The sequence below is a fragment of the Pelodiscus sinensis genome, chromosome 7 (assembly GCF_052426305.1).
Source record: "Pelodiscus sinensis isolate ZL-2025 chromosome 7, ASM5242630v1, whole genome shotgun sequence".
Classification (NCBI taxonomy): domain Eukaryota; kingdom Metazoa; phylum Chordata; order Testudines; family Trionychidae; genus Pelodiscus; species Pelodiscus sinensis.
This window is the reverse complement of record NC_143058.1, coordinates 76,889,690-76,908,089: the sequence shown is the minus strand read 5'-3', so window position 1 is coordinate 76,908,089 and position 18,400 is coordinate 76,889,690. Positions and strand designations below refer to the sequence as shown.

Sequence of the window (18,400 nt, the reverse complement as noted above, 5' to 3'; positions counted from 1 at the left end):
CTATCATTCTGCAGCTCAAATGCACTGGGTTATCTAGAGAGCGACCTTCTGCAAGAGATGTAGAAACATTAATCCACTTCAGCAGTCTGAATGGCTGAATGTTTACAGGAGTGTTACATTAGCTACACTGACTTAGCCCCCTCTCCTTCAGAATTTGCCATATAAAAAAATTGCAGTTATCAAAGCAAAAAGAGAGCATGCTAATATTTTATGTAGCGTGCATTTAGAAAGCCTTGGGGGGAGAGAGAGATGCAGATTTAAGGTATAATATAGCACTTAATCAGTGAATTTATGTGAATGGTAGGGGAGAAGAAAAATAAATTATTTAACTTGCTTTTAAAATGGATGTTATCTACTCTCTGTAATTTTGAACGTGAGAGAGGGGAAAAAAAATAACTGAGTTTCACAAGTGATACCAGCTCTAGGAAGTGTACACTTTGTCTTTGTTGGGTTTTTTGAAATTGTCAACTTAGATTAATTATTGCAGTATGTATTTTTGCATAATGATCATAGATAAAATACTGCATCAAATCTTGGACCAGGACTCAGGAAGTTCAATTCCTAGATCTGTCATAATTTGTCTAGAAACAAGACAGGTGAGGCAACATTTTTTGTGGTAGGTCCTCCTTTTGGCAGAGGTTGGACCCGATGACCTCCTGAGGTCTTTTCCAACCCTATGATTCTATGAATTGAAGAAATAATATTTTTAAAGTTTTTGGTCACTTTCTAACTCATAATAGTTGAGGACATAGCAATGCAAAATGTGCTAGATTAGATACGAGGAATAAGAATTTTAGATAAATTAATGGAACTCTGGTTAGGGGTTTTTTTTATTTATTTTGATACAGCTAGTTTGGAGGTGTCAGAATTATTACTAAGCATCATCTAAGAAATGTATGTACAGTAATCCTGTTAAGGGATTTTTAGGAGTCACTTACATTTTCTTTTTTTTCCCCCTTGTATCTTTAGTGCGTACAGCCACCGCAGCAGCCAGCAACCTGATAGAAGTGTTTGTTGATGGGCAGCCTATTTTGGTAGAACCAGGAACCACAGTGCTTCAGGTAGAAAAAGTTCTAGAATAGCCTCTGACTACTTTGCCCCCTCTCTCTACTTTCCTCCCCCCAGTTTGAAACAGCATATTTATTCATTCTGTTAGACTTCTTGTAACTGAACACTTTGCATGTCTCATGGCCATTTTGTGTAGGTGGTCTTGTTGCCCATCAGAGAATATGGGGTAATTACTTGTAGGGGAGGCTTTACATTTGAGAAAACAAAATCTGACCTAGCTTGAAAGGAAGATTGCACAGGAGGAATTCAAACTGATAATTACTGCAGGTTTATAAATAGATCCAGAAAAGTTTTATCTACATTCTAAGTGGTGCCAGTAAAGCAATTACAGGCAGTCCCCGAGTTACGCGGATCCGACTTATCCGCACTTACGAACGGGGCTTTCTCACCCTGGAGCTCGCAGGCAGCGGGACTGCCCAGAGCGCAGCGGTCCCACCACCTCGACCTCTGGGGCGAGAAAAGCTGCTCCGGGTGCCCCTGGTCTGCTGGGGACCGTCTCCAGCAGACCAGGAACACCTGGAGCAAAGCCGGGGAGGCGGAGGGGTCTCGTGCCTCTGAGGCTTTGCTCTGGCACGTGCTCTCCCCCGCCCACGTCTCCCTGGTCTGCTGGGGGGGGGGGGGCGCAGCTAGTACGCCGCCCCCCCCCCCCCCCCCCAGCAGACCAGGCTTTTGTTGTGGACCCTGGGGCAGAGCAGCTGGGGCGCTGCAGGTTGGTCCCACAGCGCCGCTCTGAGCACTACTGGACCAACCCGGCAGCACCCCAGCTGCTCTGCCCCAGGCATTCTGATTCAGCCGCTGCTGGTCAGTTTCAGCAGCGGCTGAATCAGGACGCCTGGGGCAGAGCAGCTGGGGTGCTGCTGGGTTGGTCCAGTAGCGCTGAGGAGCGGCGCTACTGGAGCAACCCAGCAGCACCCCAGCTGCTCTGCCCCAGGCGTCCCCAAGTCAGCCGCTGCTGAAACTGACCAGCGCTGACTACAGGAAGCCCGAGGCAGAGTTGCTATGTCCCGGGCTTCCTGGAATCAGCCGTTGATCAGTTTCAGCAGCAGCTGACTTGGGGACGCTTGCGGGTTCTTAAGTTGAATCTGTATGTAAGTCAGAACTGGCGGTCAGTTTCAGCAGCGGCTGAATCTGGACGCCAGTTCCGACTTACATACAGATTCAACTTAAGAACAAACCTAAAGTCCCTATCTTGTACGTAACCCGGGGACTGCCTGTATAGTATTATAGTGGCTCTCTTGTGTCCTAGCCAAAACTGTAAGGGTCACATCCTCTATCTTTCCATGCTTTATGGGGCTACTGCTCTTTTGATAGTGGAGTGAACAGGGTTCTCTGAGAGCCCTCTGTTATGTGCTATACTTAGAGTATTCCAGATACAGCTTCACTTCCTGCCTGAAGGTCTTATGGCTCAGAACTCTATGCATGCCTTTGCTGCACTTTCACTCTTTTTGGCCCAAAGCAAAATGTCAGAATGGGATCCAAAGTTTTCACGGCTATGTTTAGCATTGCAACTGGGCCACTAGGCCAGCTTTTCAAGCAAACTTTTAAATTAATTTTTAGAAGCAATAAGACAGAGCCAGATGTTGAGAAAGGGCAAGTAAAGTATGCAGCCAGGGTTCATTTCAGAGGGCAGAATTGTGCCCTTAGATGTGCATTACATTTAAAATTATTGTGGCTTTGCAATTCCCAGCTAATAGTCCATTGCGGTGTTTTTCTTATACTCTATTGCTGCTTAATTAACTCTTATCTCAGTGCTCTATTCACATGAAACTTTTTTGTAGAAGTTGACAGTGAACTAGGAATTCATTTTATTCGCCACTAAATCTGTGATATTTACCTCCCTTTTGAATTCCTCTGCAGCATCTGGCAGCAGTCTTAGTATTATAAACGGAAAACCCTCCAGTCAGATAGAAGAGACCAGACAAAACAACAGCTTTAGTTGTTTTCACATTTTTACCTTCCTGCATGCTACGTAGAACGTATGTCTGAATGGAAAGCATCTCAAGAGTCCTCTAGGCATGGTGACTTTTCTTTGAGCCACCCACTCCCCGCAAATGTGCTATAAACTCCACAGTCCATTCATGTTGCAACAACTTTTTTTTTTTTTCTGTATTATAAAAGCCAGGACTGGCATTGGGGGGTAGCAAGCAGGGCAGTTGCCTCATGTCCCATGACACCAGGCCCCTTGCAAAGCCATATTTCTAGGTTTTAGCCTGGAGTGGCTGGCTCAGAGCCTTATGTTTCAGCCTCATGCAGTCAGGCTTTTGATTTCTGCTCTGGGCCCCAGGGAGTCTAATGCTGGCCCTGCTTGGTGGACTCTCTGAAACCAGCCCTGGTTTCCTACTTGGGAACCACTGATATAGTCTGGCTCTTGGTGCTGATGCAGGGCCAAGTAAATATGCATATCTATCCTGGTAGTCTTTAACACATGTGAAGACTGTTATTAGTTATCCTTTCTCAGTCATCTTTTTTTCAAGAAAGAGTGCTAAGTAGGACGGGACAGTTACTTCCCGTGTCTTACCTGTGACACCTCAGCCTAAGGGAAAAACCACACAATGCTCCATGAAAACCACACAATTTTTCATTGTCTGTGAAATTTTAGAATTGAAAATTCAGTTGCATTTTAGTTGAACCAAGATCGTAAGAGCTAATTCTCTAACTTACTTTTTTTTGTTTCTTCCTTTTCAAGGCCTGTGAAAAGGTTGGAATGCAGATACCTCGCTTTTGTTACCATGATCGATTGTCTGTTGCTGGAAACTGTAGGATGTGCCTTGTGGAGATAGAGAAAGCACCCAAGGTACCTATCTTTTTTGTACTGAAATTGTACTCATTTATAAATGTTGGCAGTAATCTTCTGAAGACTTGGAGAATGAGTAATTGCAAAACAACTTGCATGTAATCTGTAGTCATAATATGGCTTGCACAAACCAATAATTTTCCTGCATTTATCTCCACCCACAAAACATTATGCCCATTTGTAAAAAAGTGATGTTTTATTGCAGTGGTTTTCAACCTTTTTTTTTCCATATGTGCACCACTAAACTTTAAATGATTCAACCTGTGGTCAACACACCATAGACGCCTTAAAATGAACACTGACTGAACAAAATTCAGCTATGAATATTGCATGTAGTCGACATGGCATTTGTCTGGGGCAGTGCCAACAACTTTCCTGTGGGGAACTGACATGGGCCTTAGCTACCCACCTTACTATGAGGCCCTAACATTGGAACATAAGAATGGCCAGACTGGGTCAGACCAAAGGTCCATTTAGCCCAGTATCCTGTCTTCCAACAGTGGCCAATGCCAGATGTCCCAGAGGGAGTGAACAGAACAGGTATTCATCAAGTGATCCCTCTCCTGTTATCTGTTTCCAGCACCTAACAAATAGAGGCTAGGGGCACCATTCCTACACATTCTGGCTAATAACCTCTGTGAATTTATCTCTTCTTTTTTTTGAATCCTGTTAAAATTCTGGTCTTCACAACATTTTCTGGTAAGGAGATCCACAGGTTAACTGCGTGCTGCATAAAGAAAAACTTCCTTTTTGTTTGTTTTTAAACCTGCTACTTACCTATTAATTTCATTTGGTGACCCCCCCCCCCTAGTTCTTTTATTTACTTGTTCCCCAAACAATATCTTTTCCTTATTCACTTTCTCCATATCTGTCACGATTTATAGACTTCTGTCATATCCCCCCCCTTAGCCTCCTCTTTTCTAAGCTGAAAAGTCCCTTTTTAATCTCTCTTCATATGGCATCTGTTCCAAACTCCTAATCATTTTTGTTGCCCTTTCCTGAACCTTTTCCAATGCCAATATATCTTTTTTGAGATGAGGCAACCACATCTGTATGTAGTATTAAAGATGTGGATGTCCATAGATTTATATAGAGGCAATAAGAGATTCTCTGTCTTCGTCTCTATCCCTTTTTAAATGATTCCTAACATTCTATTTGCTTTTTTTGACTTCCACTACACATTGGCTACGTCTACACTGGCCCCTTTTCCGAAAGGGGCATGCTAATTTCACAGGTCGTAATAGGGAAATCCGTGGGGGATTTAAATATCCCCCGCGGCATTTAAATAAAAATGTCCGCTGCTTTTTTCCGGCTTTTAGAAAAGCCGGAAAAGAGCGTCTACACTGGCCCCGATCCTCCGGAAAAAGTGCCCTTTTCCGGAGAATCTCTTATTCCTATTTCAAAGTATTCATCCAGACCTCCAGACTTCACCTCCAGACTTCTCGGAGATGACCGAGACAAAAGTCATTGAGCATCTCTGCCATTTCCAAGTTTCCTGTTACTGCTTCTCCCTCCTCACTAAACAGTGGGCCTACCCTGTCCTTGGTCTTCCTCTTGCTTTTAATGTATTTATAAAAGGTCTTCTTGTTTCCCTTTATGCCTGTAGCTAGTCTGATCTCATTTTGTGCCTTTGCCTTTCTAATCTTGCCCCTGCATTCCCGTGTTGCTTGCCTATATTCATCCTTTGTTAGTTGTCCTAGTTTCCATTTTTTATATGACTCCTTTTTTATTTTGAGATCATGCAAGATCTCCTTGTTAAGCCAAGCTGGTCTTTTGCCATATTTTCTATCTTTCCTACACAGCGGAATTGTTTGCTTTTGGGCCCTTAACAACGTCCCTTTGAAATACTTCCAACTCTCCTCAGTTGTTTTTCCCTTCAGTCTTGCTTCCTATGGGACCTTACCTACAAGTTCTCTGAGCTTATCAAAATCTGCCTTCCTGAAATCCATTACCTCAATTGTGCTGGTCTCCCTTCTACCTTTCCTTAAGATCGTGAACTCTATTATTTCATGATCACTGTCCCCTATACTGTCTTCCACTATCAAGTTCTCAACTAGTTCCTCCCTATTTGTTAAAACCAAATCCAGAACAGCTTCTCCTCTGGTAGCTTTTTCAACCTTCTGAAACAGAAAGTTGTCTCCAATGCAGTCCAGAAACTTATTGGATAGCCTGTGCCCCGCTGTGTTAGTTTCCCAACATATGTCTGGATAGTTGAAGTCCCCCATCACCACGAAATCTTGGGCTTTGGATAGTTTTGTTAATTGTTTAAAAAAGGCCTCATCCACCTCTTCCACCTGGCTAGGTGGCCTGTAGTAGACTCCTAGCATGATATCACCCTCGTTTTTTACCCCTTTTAGCTTAACCCAGAGACTCTCTACACAGCTATCTCCTACGTTCATCTCCACTTCAGTCCAAGTGTGTACATTTTTAATATACAAGGCAACCCCTCCTCCCTTTTTTCCCTGTCTGTCCTTCCTGAGCAAGCCGTACCCTTCCATACCAACATTCCAATCGTGCGTCCCATCCCACCAGGTTTCTGTAATACCAATGATATCATAGTTGTATTTATTGGTTAGCAATTCCAGTTCTTCCTGCTTATTACCCATACTTCTCGCATTTGTATATAGGCATCTAAGATACTGATTTGATCTTGCCTCCCTATTGTGCCCTGACCCTCCTTTCTCCTTGCCATTATAGGCCGTAGTCCCCCCCCATTTCCAACCCATCTCCCAGTCCTGCACATTCAGCACTTACCTGTGGGCTTTGCTCACCTGCCCCCGTCAAACCTAGTTTAAAGCCCTCCTCACAAGGTTAGCCAGTCTGTGTCCAAACAAGGCCTTCCCGCTCCTGGAAAGGTGAACTCCATCTCCGCCAAGCAGTCCTTCCTGGAAGAGCACCCCGTGATCAAGGAAGCCGAATCCCTCCTGGCGACACCATCGTCGCAGCCAGGCATGCACCTCTCTCTGCCCGGGCCCCTGCCTTTGGCAGGAAGGATGGAAGAGAATACCACCTGCGCTCCAAACTCCTTCACCCATACTCCCAAAGCCCTGTAGTCACACTTGATCTGCTCAGTGTCACACCTGGCAGTATCATTTGTGCCCACGTGGATGAGTAGCATGGGGTAGTAGTCAATTTTATTCAATTTAAAAGAAGTTTTAAATAATGCTCTATCTATCCCCATTCACACTTCCCCCTCTAAACTCCCTCACGAAACTCCCAGTTGGCTGCTTCTGTTCTCTCAGTTCCCTGGATGCTTACTAGTAGGCTTTATATAGCCCTGGCCCTGCCCCTCCTCCCTATCATGAGGCTCCATTGGAGGCTGGAGCTGGGCAGTGCTTGCAATCACTAAGAGCACTAAGAGGTACCTGGGCTTTGGGGCCTGCAGGGAAGGTGGCCCAGAAGCCTGTGCTAGAGTGGGTCAGTCCAGGCCATTTTGAGGATCTCTGGGCCCATCACCTGTGCTGAGTGGTGTGTCCCAGGGGCCCAGGATGTGGACCAAGGTCTGCCCTTGGGCATCCTGAGCAGGCTAGTAACTGATGCTGCTCTCCACTCTGCCTTCAGAGCTGGATGGCCTGAGAGTGGCAGCTGCTACAGGGAGGGCTGAAGCAAATTTTGGGGTGGCCATAACTTTTCAAGTCTCCTTCCTTTTCTCCCCAGCACCACCCCTGCATTTGAAAGGGTGCTAAACTGTATAGCTTCTGCAGTAACAGCAAATTTGGATTTTGACCTCTAAGTGGGGGCATTCACATTGTTTTGACTGATCAGAGAAACTGAATGCCTTCCTGGGATTTGAAACTTCATTTCCATAGTGCAAGTCTATACTACCATACTACATTGGTGCGGCAGCTGTACCGGAGCATCATTGCAGTAGTGTATCTGGACGTACTATGCCGATTGGAGAACATCGATATACCACCAGTGTGGACGTTGCTTAGGCCAATGTAACTTGCATTGCTTAGGGAGGTATCGTTTTCATACCCATAAGTTACATAGCCATGAGCAGATGGCCTGCACCCTGAGAGGTCTACAGGCCGCAGATTGAGAACCACTACTTAATTTTATAGCCTCTCAGAAATACATGTTTATATTTTGTTTTATTTTTACAAAAAAACCTGGATTTTGCATGGATCTAACTGAAGGACGGGAGCCTTCAGCTTTGTCCCTGACTCAAATGGCATTTTATTTACTAGCTGTGATGTAGTGGGGGTGTTGTTGCATTCAGTTTTTGCTGTATTGGGGGTGGGGGGTGTGTGTGTGTGTGTGTGTGCGCGCGCACCTCAGTTCCCCCTCCCCCCGAACTCTCTGCATGAGGGGGGAGGAGGGGAAACTGAGGTATGTGACACACACACACACACACACTCTCTCTCTTTCTTCCCCCCCCCCCCCCCCCCCAATACAGGAAAGAGTGAATGTCATACTATCCTTATGTGTTATTGCATTATGTATTGTTGAAGTCTGTTGCAACGCTCCCATTGACTTCAGTGGTACACGGTAGAGCCCTGTGTCAACAGCAGAATCTTTTTCAGAGCTGAATTCTGTCCTTTTGGTACAGTGTAACTTATTCATTTTAAGAAGGGGGGAAAAAAAGGATAGATTTAAACCACAAATACAAAATCAAATTCCCAATGATGATGGCAAAAGTTAACTACTTAAGTAACAGATTCTCAAATGTAATGGAAGAAAAGACATGAAACCAAAGTTGATTTTTTTTTTTTTTTTTTTTTTTTTTTTTACATTGGATGGATTTTCTGTATTTTGTGGCAAATATTATTTGTATCATGTATTTGCTATAGGATGTTGGATTAATAACTAGTACATGTATGAATCATTTACTCTTTGCAGTAAGAGGAAATCTCTTGATGTATTTTTCTTATTATGATTGCAGCCAGTAGCTGCTTGTGCCATGCCAGTTATGAAGGGTTGGAACATACTGACAAATTCTGAGAAGTCCAGGAAAGCAAGGTATCCATCATCTGAGTTCATGTAACTGCTTTTTTTTTTTTATTGGAAGAGAAGGCTGTGGTCTGTAAAAACATTGCCTAATTTAACAAATGTGTGTTCAGCTTTGAGGTTTTTTAATAGACACTTGATGTACTGCTTTTAACTTTATTTGTAATATGCTATAAAATTGTATGCAGAGAGTTCACTTTCTAGTTAAAATTTTAAAATAAATCCATGTCCGTGTAATTCTTCCAAGTCTCTTGGCTGAGAATGGCAATAAAGGAGGTGGTAGTGATATGGTTAGGCTACTACATAAACATTTGATTATAACATTTTTTGTAGTCTATAGTAAACACAAAAGTGATAATCTGGAGGTGAAGGACCATTTCCCTTATTACCCAAGTCAGTTAGCCCCATCTGTTGCGGTTTTTTTAAACACAAAGGGGTGTTTTGTTTATAATGACACAAGTGTCTGTTTTTAATGCTCTGAAGGTCTTTTCTACCACTAATAGTCTAGGCTGCAGGGTAAAACTGAGTAATTGTGACACTAACTCTGTAACTACTGACACCAACAGAGAGGGTGTAATGGAGTTCTTGCTGGCAAACCACCCATTGGACTGTCCAATCTGTGATCAGGGAGGAGAATGTGACCTTCAGGTATAAAAACCAGTTCAATTATTTTACACTTCTTATTTACTAACACTTATCTTTTTTTATCTTAGATGAAACTACACTTCTCAGTAACATGGGTTAAGTTATTTTCTGTTACCTAATCTAGGACCAATCAATGATGTTCGGCAATGATAGGAGCAGATTTTTAGAGGGAAAACGTGCAGTTGAAGACAAGAATATTGGCCCGCTAGTCAAAACAATAATGACTCGGTGTATACAATGCACTCGGTGCATCAGGTAATGTCTTTCTGCTTAGTATTCTCTCCAGTGAAAAATATAACAGGAAAATAAAACAATAAAATGGAATCAAGCTCCAAATTCAGAGCCAACCCTGTAGTTCAGATTTCAGAACAGATTCCAAAATTTGAAGGGACTTTTTCTCCAAGTCCGGTTTATATGAAACTGTAGTTTCAAACACCTGTCGTCACAGTATTTTTACTCAAGGCGATAGCAGTTGACATCTAGAATCTCATTAGGATAGCTTTTTAGGGTATGTTTACACCTGCACCCAAGTTCGAACTAAGGATGCAAATGTAGGCATTCAAAATAGTCAATAAAGCGGGGATTTATATATCCCGCACTTCATTAGCATGATCTCGCCAGCACATTTCTCCGATCAACAGCTGTTTCGACAGTGAAAGTGAACGCCAGGACACGTTAGTTCGAACCAAACCCCTTGGTTCGAACTAATGTTACTCCATTTTTTGAGCATTAACGTTAGTTCGAACTAAGGGGTTTGGTTCGAACTAACTCATCCCAGCGCGCACTTTCACTGTCGAAACAGCTGTTGATCGGAGAAATGTGCTGGCGAGATCATGCTAATGAAACGCGGGATATTTAAATCCCTGCTTCATTGACTATTTTGAATGCCTACATTTGCATCCCTAGTTTGAACTAAGGTGCAAGTTTAAACATACCCTTAGACTTCAGCATTATTCAATTTGAACCTGAACTTTATGTATGGATAAGACACAATTTCCTCTGCCTATCTTGTGTAAGAACTTTTGGCTACTGCTTACTGGAGCTGTATTCAAACGGATAAATCAAAACTTCATACTCCGTTGTCAGCTCCGTGAATCCCCTTTCTCCTCTCACCCAATGAAATTCAGTAAGCTAGTGTTACTAGATGTGAACTATTGCTGGATATGTCTTCATGTTTATACAAATACAGTATACCATATATACTTTGTTCATAAGCTGACTTTTTTTTATTATTTAAATCCGGCTGTGAAGAGCAGGCATCAGCTTATGAATGGGCTCTGAAAAGGTAGAGCAGCAGCAGGGGTGGTTCTTACTAAATTTAGAAAGCAGAGCTGCAGCGGTCTAGGACCCGACCTCCCCAAACGTAGAGGGGGAAAAAAGGTAAAAAGTCACTGTCCCATTTATAAGGTCCCAGACCGCTGTACTCTGGAGTCAGCTTATAAACAGGTCAGTGACTTTTTACTCTTTCTCTCCCCCCCGCCCCCAAGTTTGGGGAGACAGCTTATAAAGGAATGGGCTTATGTTAGAGTATATAGTAATTGCTTTTTACTATTTCCCACAATTAGAGCCATAGAATCATAGTACTACATACATGGACATTTTCTAATCTGTTTAGATGCCTATCCCTCCCGCGCCCCCCCCCCCCCCATGTCTTCTCTTCCAGAGGCTGATATTGAAAGATAAAATGAATAAGAATTAAAAACCATTTAATAATGATACACATTTCAATTTTTCAACTTTATTTGCATCCAACAGGTTTGCTAGTGAGATTGCAGGGGTAGATGACTTAGGAACAACAGGCAGAGGAAATGAGATGCAAGTTGGCACTTATGTTGAAAAAATGTTTATGTCTGAGTTATCAGGCAATGTTATTGACATCTGCCCAGTAGGCGCCCTTACCTCCAAGCCATATGCCTTTACTGCCCGTCCCTGGGAGACACGGTATGTATCATAAGTGGTACATTGAATGCAAGATAATTTCTGTTTATCTTTCATATGCTCTTTAATATTCACCCACCATAAATTTCATGATGCTATTCCATGAGAAATTTTTATGATGCTATTGCATGAGAAGTGCTGTAAAAAAGTGTGTGTGTGTGTGTGTGTGTGTGTGTGTGTGTGTGATACAGCTTGAGATCATTAAGCAATTGAATTACTTTGATGCCAAGCCAATTAAATACATTCATCCTATACATGTTGGTCATCCTAAATTGCGTATGTTTGTATCTCTAGCAGTTCGGGTGGCAGGAGGATCAGAATGTTTCACACTTAGAGGTCTCCCTAAGGTGTGCCAGCATTTTAATATTCAGGCCTCGAATAAAAGATCAAATTCTACAGTACAGTGACTGGTGAAAATGATGTACATACTTGTCTTTGACCATGTCTACACTACAAGATAAGGTCAACTTTGTTAAGGTCAATTTCTTACCACACAATTTTTGTAAAGTCAGAGGTCCATGTTCCCACTGTGTGCACGAATTCAATGCAATTTGAAGTCACACCTCCTGGGAATGGAGACTGCTGTCAACTTTCAGAGTGATGTACTGCGGGTAGCTCTCTCTCCGTGCCTGCGCCACTTTGCATTCTGAGTTATGCTCCTGGCACATGCTGGGACCAAAACTGTGCAGCGGATGATTCTCGGTTCATGTCTGCATCCCATAATGAGCTCGTCTACTTCCTCTTCCCCCACCCCAACCCCCTTGCTTGAGATCAACAGGAAACAGTCTTTTCACACCCTTTTTGGTCCTGTGCAGACACCATAGTTATGTGAGCATGGCTTCCCTTATGAATCATGTTGTGCATGAAAGCATTGTGATGTTGGTGTCTGTCTTGGTGCACTTAATGATGGAGTATGTTGAGAACCTGTGCATGTCACTCCAGGAAGAGCATGAGGTAGTTCTCAAGGGAACATCTGGACTCACATGGTTTGGAGGCAGGCCCATTACCATTCCTGCCAGGCCATGATCCTGCAGGTCCAATAGGGAATGGCCGGGGCAAAGAGGCGGCTCGCATGGTTTTTCTCCTGTGTGTCTGCCACTCCCTGAGTCCCAGGAGAGTACTACTTTCCCTTCCTGCAGAAGCTTGCGGGTGGGATGGGCCGGGGTCTGGTTATGCTGGTGGGTCAGAGCAGTGGGTGACACGGCTTCCCTCCTCTGTCCGCCACTCCCTGTTTCCTGGAAGAGTGCTACTTTTCCAACCTGCAGGAACTAGCAGCAGAGGCAGCAGCTTCTCCTCCTTCATCCAGGTTGCCATGCGAGATATGTCTTCTCCGAATCACACAGTGATAGGGAGCTGATGCTGAATGAATGTGGTTGGAAACCTGGTCACAATGCTTTGTGCTGCAGTGATGTCAACCACTTACTGCTGGCTTGGTGTGGGGAGATGTTCTATCATGGAGGACGGAATAAGACAGACTTGGATCCTTCTCCAGAAACCTTGTGAGAAGAGTGAAGAGTTCCTATCTGAGAGCTTTGGGGAGACATGCAGGGAGGATTCCTGCTCCATCTCCAGCACGCTAACAAGCTGTTCGGGGCCACCCGTGCTGTGCAGGCACAGAGTATACCATGCATCACACCCAATTGCCTTAATCTGCTTATAGCGAGGAAAAAAAAAAAGTGACCTTACCAGAAGTGCCCTTCCCTGAGATCAGTGTTTGACCGTGATAAATCCTGGTAGTTGGGGATTGGCTCTAAGGTTAGAAAATGTTCTTGACACTCTTTCTTCTCACTGGCTGGCCATACTTCTAGTCATCCTCCAACACCGCCACACTGTCCCCTATACTGCTGCCTAGAGAGTCTTGGAAGGATTCCACAGTTTGGCTTGGGAAGCTGGTAGAGTCTCACTCTAGGATTGTATGCAGCTGGTCATAGAAGTGACATGTTGGTGGTGGTGCGCCAGTCTGTCCATTTGCTTCCTTTATCTTGTAGGACTGCTTAAGCTCCTTTATTTTAACATGGTACTGCTGGGTGCCCCTTTCTCTCCCATGCATTTCACAATTTTTGCCTAGATATTGGCATTTCCTTTGCTGTTTCGGTGCTCCAACAGAATGGGTTCTTCTCCCCATGCCTCAGTAAGGCCCAAGATCTCCTGCACGGTCCATGCTGGTGCTCTTTTGTGCCCCTGGGAAATGGAACTCATGGAACTTGAACTTAGAGCCACATGTGCTGCTCAGGTGTGCTGTCTGCTCCAAGGTGTGCTTGCAATGTTGGCCACCCCTGAAATGAAATTCAGATTTTCCCAGGGCTTTTCCTGTTCATCTGGAGAGCAGCAGAGGCACAAGTTCTGGCCAGAGCGGTTAGTCGGGCACTGTGGGATGCCTTCTGGAGGCCAAGAACATCAACTTCCTCAACACTGGGTCTACACTATCATAAATTCGACCATGCAAGGTCGAACTTTGAGTTACTCCTTGTAAAAACACTGAAATCAACTTCATTGGCCTTTAAAGTCGACAGAGCTGGCTTGATAGTGCGCACATGATGGTTAGAAAATTGACTTTATGCAGCTAAGTATGACCTAAACTCCTAGTGTAGACCAGGTCTTATGAAACAAATCTTTAATGTTAAATATATCTAGGGATGTAAAATTTGTATTAATTGGCTAATTGAAGAGTCAATGCAATTTGCATCGACTATTCGATTAGTCACTAAGGGCGCTTCCTCCTTTGAAGTGTAGCAACAATCCTGAGATTGTTATACTTCAAAAGTGAAAGCGCTGCGGGGAGCACGGGGCCAGCGGGGGACTCAAGTAGTCCCCCGCTGGCCCCATGCTCTCCACAGTGTTTTGAAGAGGCAGGACCACACGGAGCCTGGCGTCAGCTGAGGACTCCCCCACTGATTCTGGGCTCCATGAGGTGCTGCCACTTTGAAATGCTGCGTGCAGCCCGGGGCCAATTGGGACTCCCCCAGCTGGCCCTGGGCTGCACGCAGCATTTCAAAGTGGCAGCACCTCATGGAGCCTGGGGTCTGGCCCTGGACTCCTTGCGGCACTCCCTCTTGGAAGCACTCCCTTCTCTTTCCCCCTTTCCCTTGCTGCCTCTTTCTGATAGAGGCAGGAAGGGTCGGGGGAAGTGACTAGTCAACTAGCACGTCAGCTATCCGATAAGCAATCATTCACGTCCCTAGATCTATCTAGTAATGGTGAAAACCTACATGTAGCATTTGGAAATCTTTGACCAAAGACTTCTAATGCATTAAGTAATGGTTCAGAAATAAAAAATTGTAGGTTTTTGTGCCTTTTCCTATCCACAGAAAGACTGAGTCCATTGATGTTCTTGATGCTGTTGGAAGTAACATTGTGGTGAGCACGAGAACTGGAGAAGTGATGAGGATTTTACCAAGATTGCATGAAGACATCAATGAAGAATGGATCTCTGACAAAACAAGGTATCCGCATATATGTACAGTTCTACAGATCTGCAGATAACTGCTTCATCTGCAGATATATCCGTGGACCATTTTTGTGGATTGTGTGTGCATACCGATTTTGCAGCATGCAGGGCTCTCTGTATGCATTTAAAGGGGCATTTTCATAGTGTGCCAGAAATACTGACTCTAGTACTGACCTTTGAGTACTACATTTTGCATTTTAAATGTTTACTTTTTTTGGCTGACAAATATGTTTTTATATATGCTGAATATTTCAACTTTCCCCTTTCATTTTATTCCCATTAAGAAGGTTCAATTTTGGGTAATTTATTAGTCTGTCTTCATGATAGATTATTCATTGACACAACTGTTTTGTGATATCGGAACAAAAGTCTAGTTTAGGTCCTATTTCACTCATTCTGTAGACCTCTGCATCACAGTTAATATTACTGGGACAAGTAGGATTACAGAGATCACTTGTGGTTGTCACCTGGTGTGCTGATCTTACTACTGAGCCTTTCTACCTGCTGGAGGAAGGGCTCCACAATACCCTGTCCTGCCGGGCCAGATGCTCTGATCTTCCCCAGCAAAGGCACAGAGTTGGGGTAACAGATCCCAAGCATAGCAACACAGACCCTGAGATCCACTCTGCTCTGGGAAGGCTCAAAGGGACTTGACACAGCACCAGGTGCACAACCCCAATAGGATCAAACCTCCAAATAAATCCATCTTTCTCTGTATAAAAGTTATACATAGAGAACTCATAAAGATGTTTGCCCTCCTCCCTTCCCCCACTATCAATAAAAGAGAAAAGCACACAGCTGTTGATTCTCCCCAGGTATCAATTATTTACACTGGGTTTGATTTAAAAAAAAAATCACTCTTGTTTCTTAAGTATAAAAAGTGGAACTTCAGTGATTGTAAGTGAAAACAGACAGATCAAAGTAAGTTACTAAGCAAAAAATAAAACATGCCAGCTACACCTAATACATGCAAATTCTTACCCTAACAGTAACTAATCATCTTTTTCACAAGCAAGGCAGCTTTCTATATTGGGCCTTATTCTTCCACATCTTCAGTCTTAGATGTTTCCAGCAGGCATCTGGGGTGGTAAGTGAGGAGTCTGGGAACTGCTCCAGTATTGGGTTTCCCACCTTTGTATTCCCTTTGCCCAAGGTGGGAATTCTTTGTGTTCAGTTCAGACTTTTCTCACCTTAAGTGGAGAAGTACAAGATCCAGAATGGCTTCCATCATCAGGTGGCCTGGCTCATACTTTGTCAGGACCAACCATAGTCCAGGCTTACAGGAAAAACAAGACTATTAACAGGTCATTGGCTTGAGTACCAAGCCACTATGTTTCTGGAATATTACTAATGGTCCTCATTAGCATATCTACATTTATGAACTGATTCACACTTCATACTTTTAACTTCACATACAAGAATGATACATATGCACAGACAGAATATACACATCCAGCAGATTGTAACTTTAAAGTCATGTAAGGGAATTTTTGCCTAAAGTGTCTTTGTTATGCATATTAAATAAATAAATTAATTAATGGAGATTGCCTATCTCCTAGAACTGGAAGGGACCTTGAAAGGTAATTGAGTCCAGTCCCCTGCCTTCACAGCAGGACCAAGTACCATCCCTGACAAATTTTGCCCCAAATCCCTAAGTGGCCTCCGCAAGGATTGAACTCACAACCCTGGGTTTAGCAGGCCAATGCTCAAACCACTGAGCTATCCCTCCCCCGATTTTCATAAGCCAATTTTCATCCCTCCCCCAATTATATTCATAAGCCAATTTTCATAAAGCTGTTATGGTTTTGGCTTTCTTCATCCAGGTTTGCTTATGATGGTTTGAAACGCCAGCGGCTTATTCAACCAATGGTCAAAAATGAAGAAGGACTGTTTGTTTACAGCTCCTGGGAAGATGCCCTGATTCGTGTTGCTGGAGTGGTAGGAACTATTTGCATCTCTCTCTTTGTTTGTTTAAGGGATATTATAATACTTCCGTGCAGCAAATAATGAAGATTGTAGAGAACCATCCACAGTTAACATCTTACCGTGTAAGAATAATTTTGGAGAATTATACCTGATTAGAATGCAAGTTGTTTCCACTTACCAAAATGCATGAATAACAAAAGTTACTCTGAATTCAAGTGTGTTTTTGGAGAATTTTTTGGTCCTCCATTCTGGAATAACTTTATAAAGATTTCCTCATTACATATTACGTACAATCTTATTGTTTATGTGTTTAGGCAAAGTACTAGATTAAATCGTATATTTAATGATTATATGAGGCTAATTTTTCTTGTCTCAATCATACTTACTTAGTTTTAATTTAAATAGGATATTGTAGGACTCCTGTAGAAATTCAGGAGAAAGTGACTATTTTTAAATCTAATTACTACGAGTGTCTCTCTCTGAAGCCTTTTACATGGAATTAGATTAAACTGTGCTATCTTTCCCCACTCCCCACACACACCTCACAAAACAGTTACATTGTGGATTGGGTAGGTCCGATCTAAAGACTCTTCTATGCCACTAATTCTGCTGTTTAGGTGTTATATTGCAAGAATGTTTCGTTGCTCTTTAGTGATTATATCTGCTCTTATACATTCATTAATCTGTTCTCATTTTATAGTACTTTGCACGGTAGGAGGGTGGAAGAATTGTTTACTACTGAACTGCAGTTTTTATTTTGTTTTTAAAATGAAAAGGTCAACATTCTGACTTGCCATTGTAGCATTTTTACAGAAGACCAATAATGTGATCAATACTTTCTCAGATCCTATCTCTGCTTCATAGCTTATTTTGAGCGTGCGTGGATGAGAGCAGGCACGCTTGTTTCCAGTTATTTATAGATGTCACACATCTTGTTCCTCTCTGTACAGCTGCAGGGTGCCCAAGGTAAGGATGTGGCTGCGATTGCAGGAGGACTGGTGGATGCAGAAGCACTGGTAGCTCTAAAAGACTTACTGAATAGAGTAAATTCTGACACTCTGTGCACTGAAGAGGTCTTCCCTAGTGCTGGAGCAGGGTGAGATAAAAGGCAAAGCTTGTACTTTTCTTAATTATGTTTTCCAATGAAAGAATATCGGTATATTCTTAAGAATCAGAGGGGTAGCCATGTTAGTCTGAATCTGGATAAACAATGTGAAGTCCTGTGACACCTTATGGACTAACAGATTTATTGGAGCATAAGCTTTCGTGGGCAAAGACCCACTTCGTCGGTATATTCTTAGTGCTCTGGCATATGAATTGTCCAGTAGCCCTTGGCATAATGATAAACATTTTGTGTTAAAATTCTGCACTCTGCCAGGGCAGAGACACAAAATAAAATACTAGACCACATCTAGAATATTATTGTTTTGAGTTTGCATGTTAGTGGATGGAGAGGTCTATTATTATTTTACAATACTAGAGGTGCAAATCTGAGAAATATAGGGCAGCCATTGTTCAGTAGTAGAATACAATTGCCTTTTGCTGTCCCATTAGATTACCTTGGTATAGACTGATTTCTTTAGCTTTACTCCTGTGTACTATTGTGAGAACTGTACAGACATACTCTGTGT

The 18,400-nt window shown here is 43.1% G+C and overlaps 1 protein-coding gene across 1 annotated transcript in view; it reads left to right on the top strand.

The window, feature by feature from the left end:
• Window positions 1–18,400, top strand: part of NDUFS1 (NADH:ubiquinone oxidoreductase core subunit S1) — a 35,441-nt gene that overhangs the window by 4,488 nt on the left and 12,553 nt on the right. The window contains exons 3-11 of the mRNA XM_075934347.2: window positions 970–1,061; window positions 3,755–3,862; window positions 8,748–8,824; window positions 9,379–9,460; window positions 9,582–9,712; window positions 11,213–11,398; window positions 14,704–14,838; window positions 16,667–16,781; window positions 17,720–17,865. Of these exons, the coding sequence (XP_075790462.2) occupies window positions 970–1,061; window positions 3,755–3,862; window positions 8,748–8,824; window positions 9,379–9,460; window positions 9,582–9,712; window positions 11,213–11,398; window positions 14,704–14,838; window positions 16,667–16,781; window positions 17,720–17,865 (1,072 nt within the window). The remainder of the gene's footprint in view (window positions 1–969; window positions 1,062–3,754; window positions 3,863–8,747; window positions 8,825–9,378; window positions 9,461–9,581; window positions 9,713–11,212; window positions 11,399–14,703; window positions 14,839–16,666; window positions 16,782–17,719; window positions 17,866–18,400) is intronic.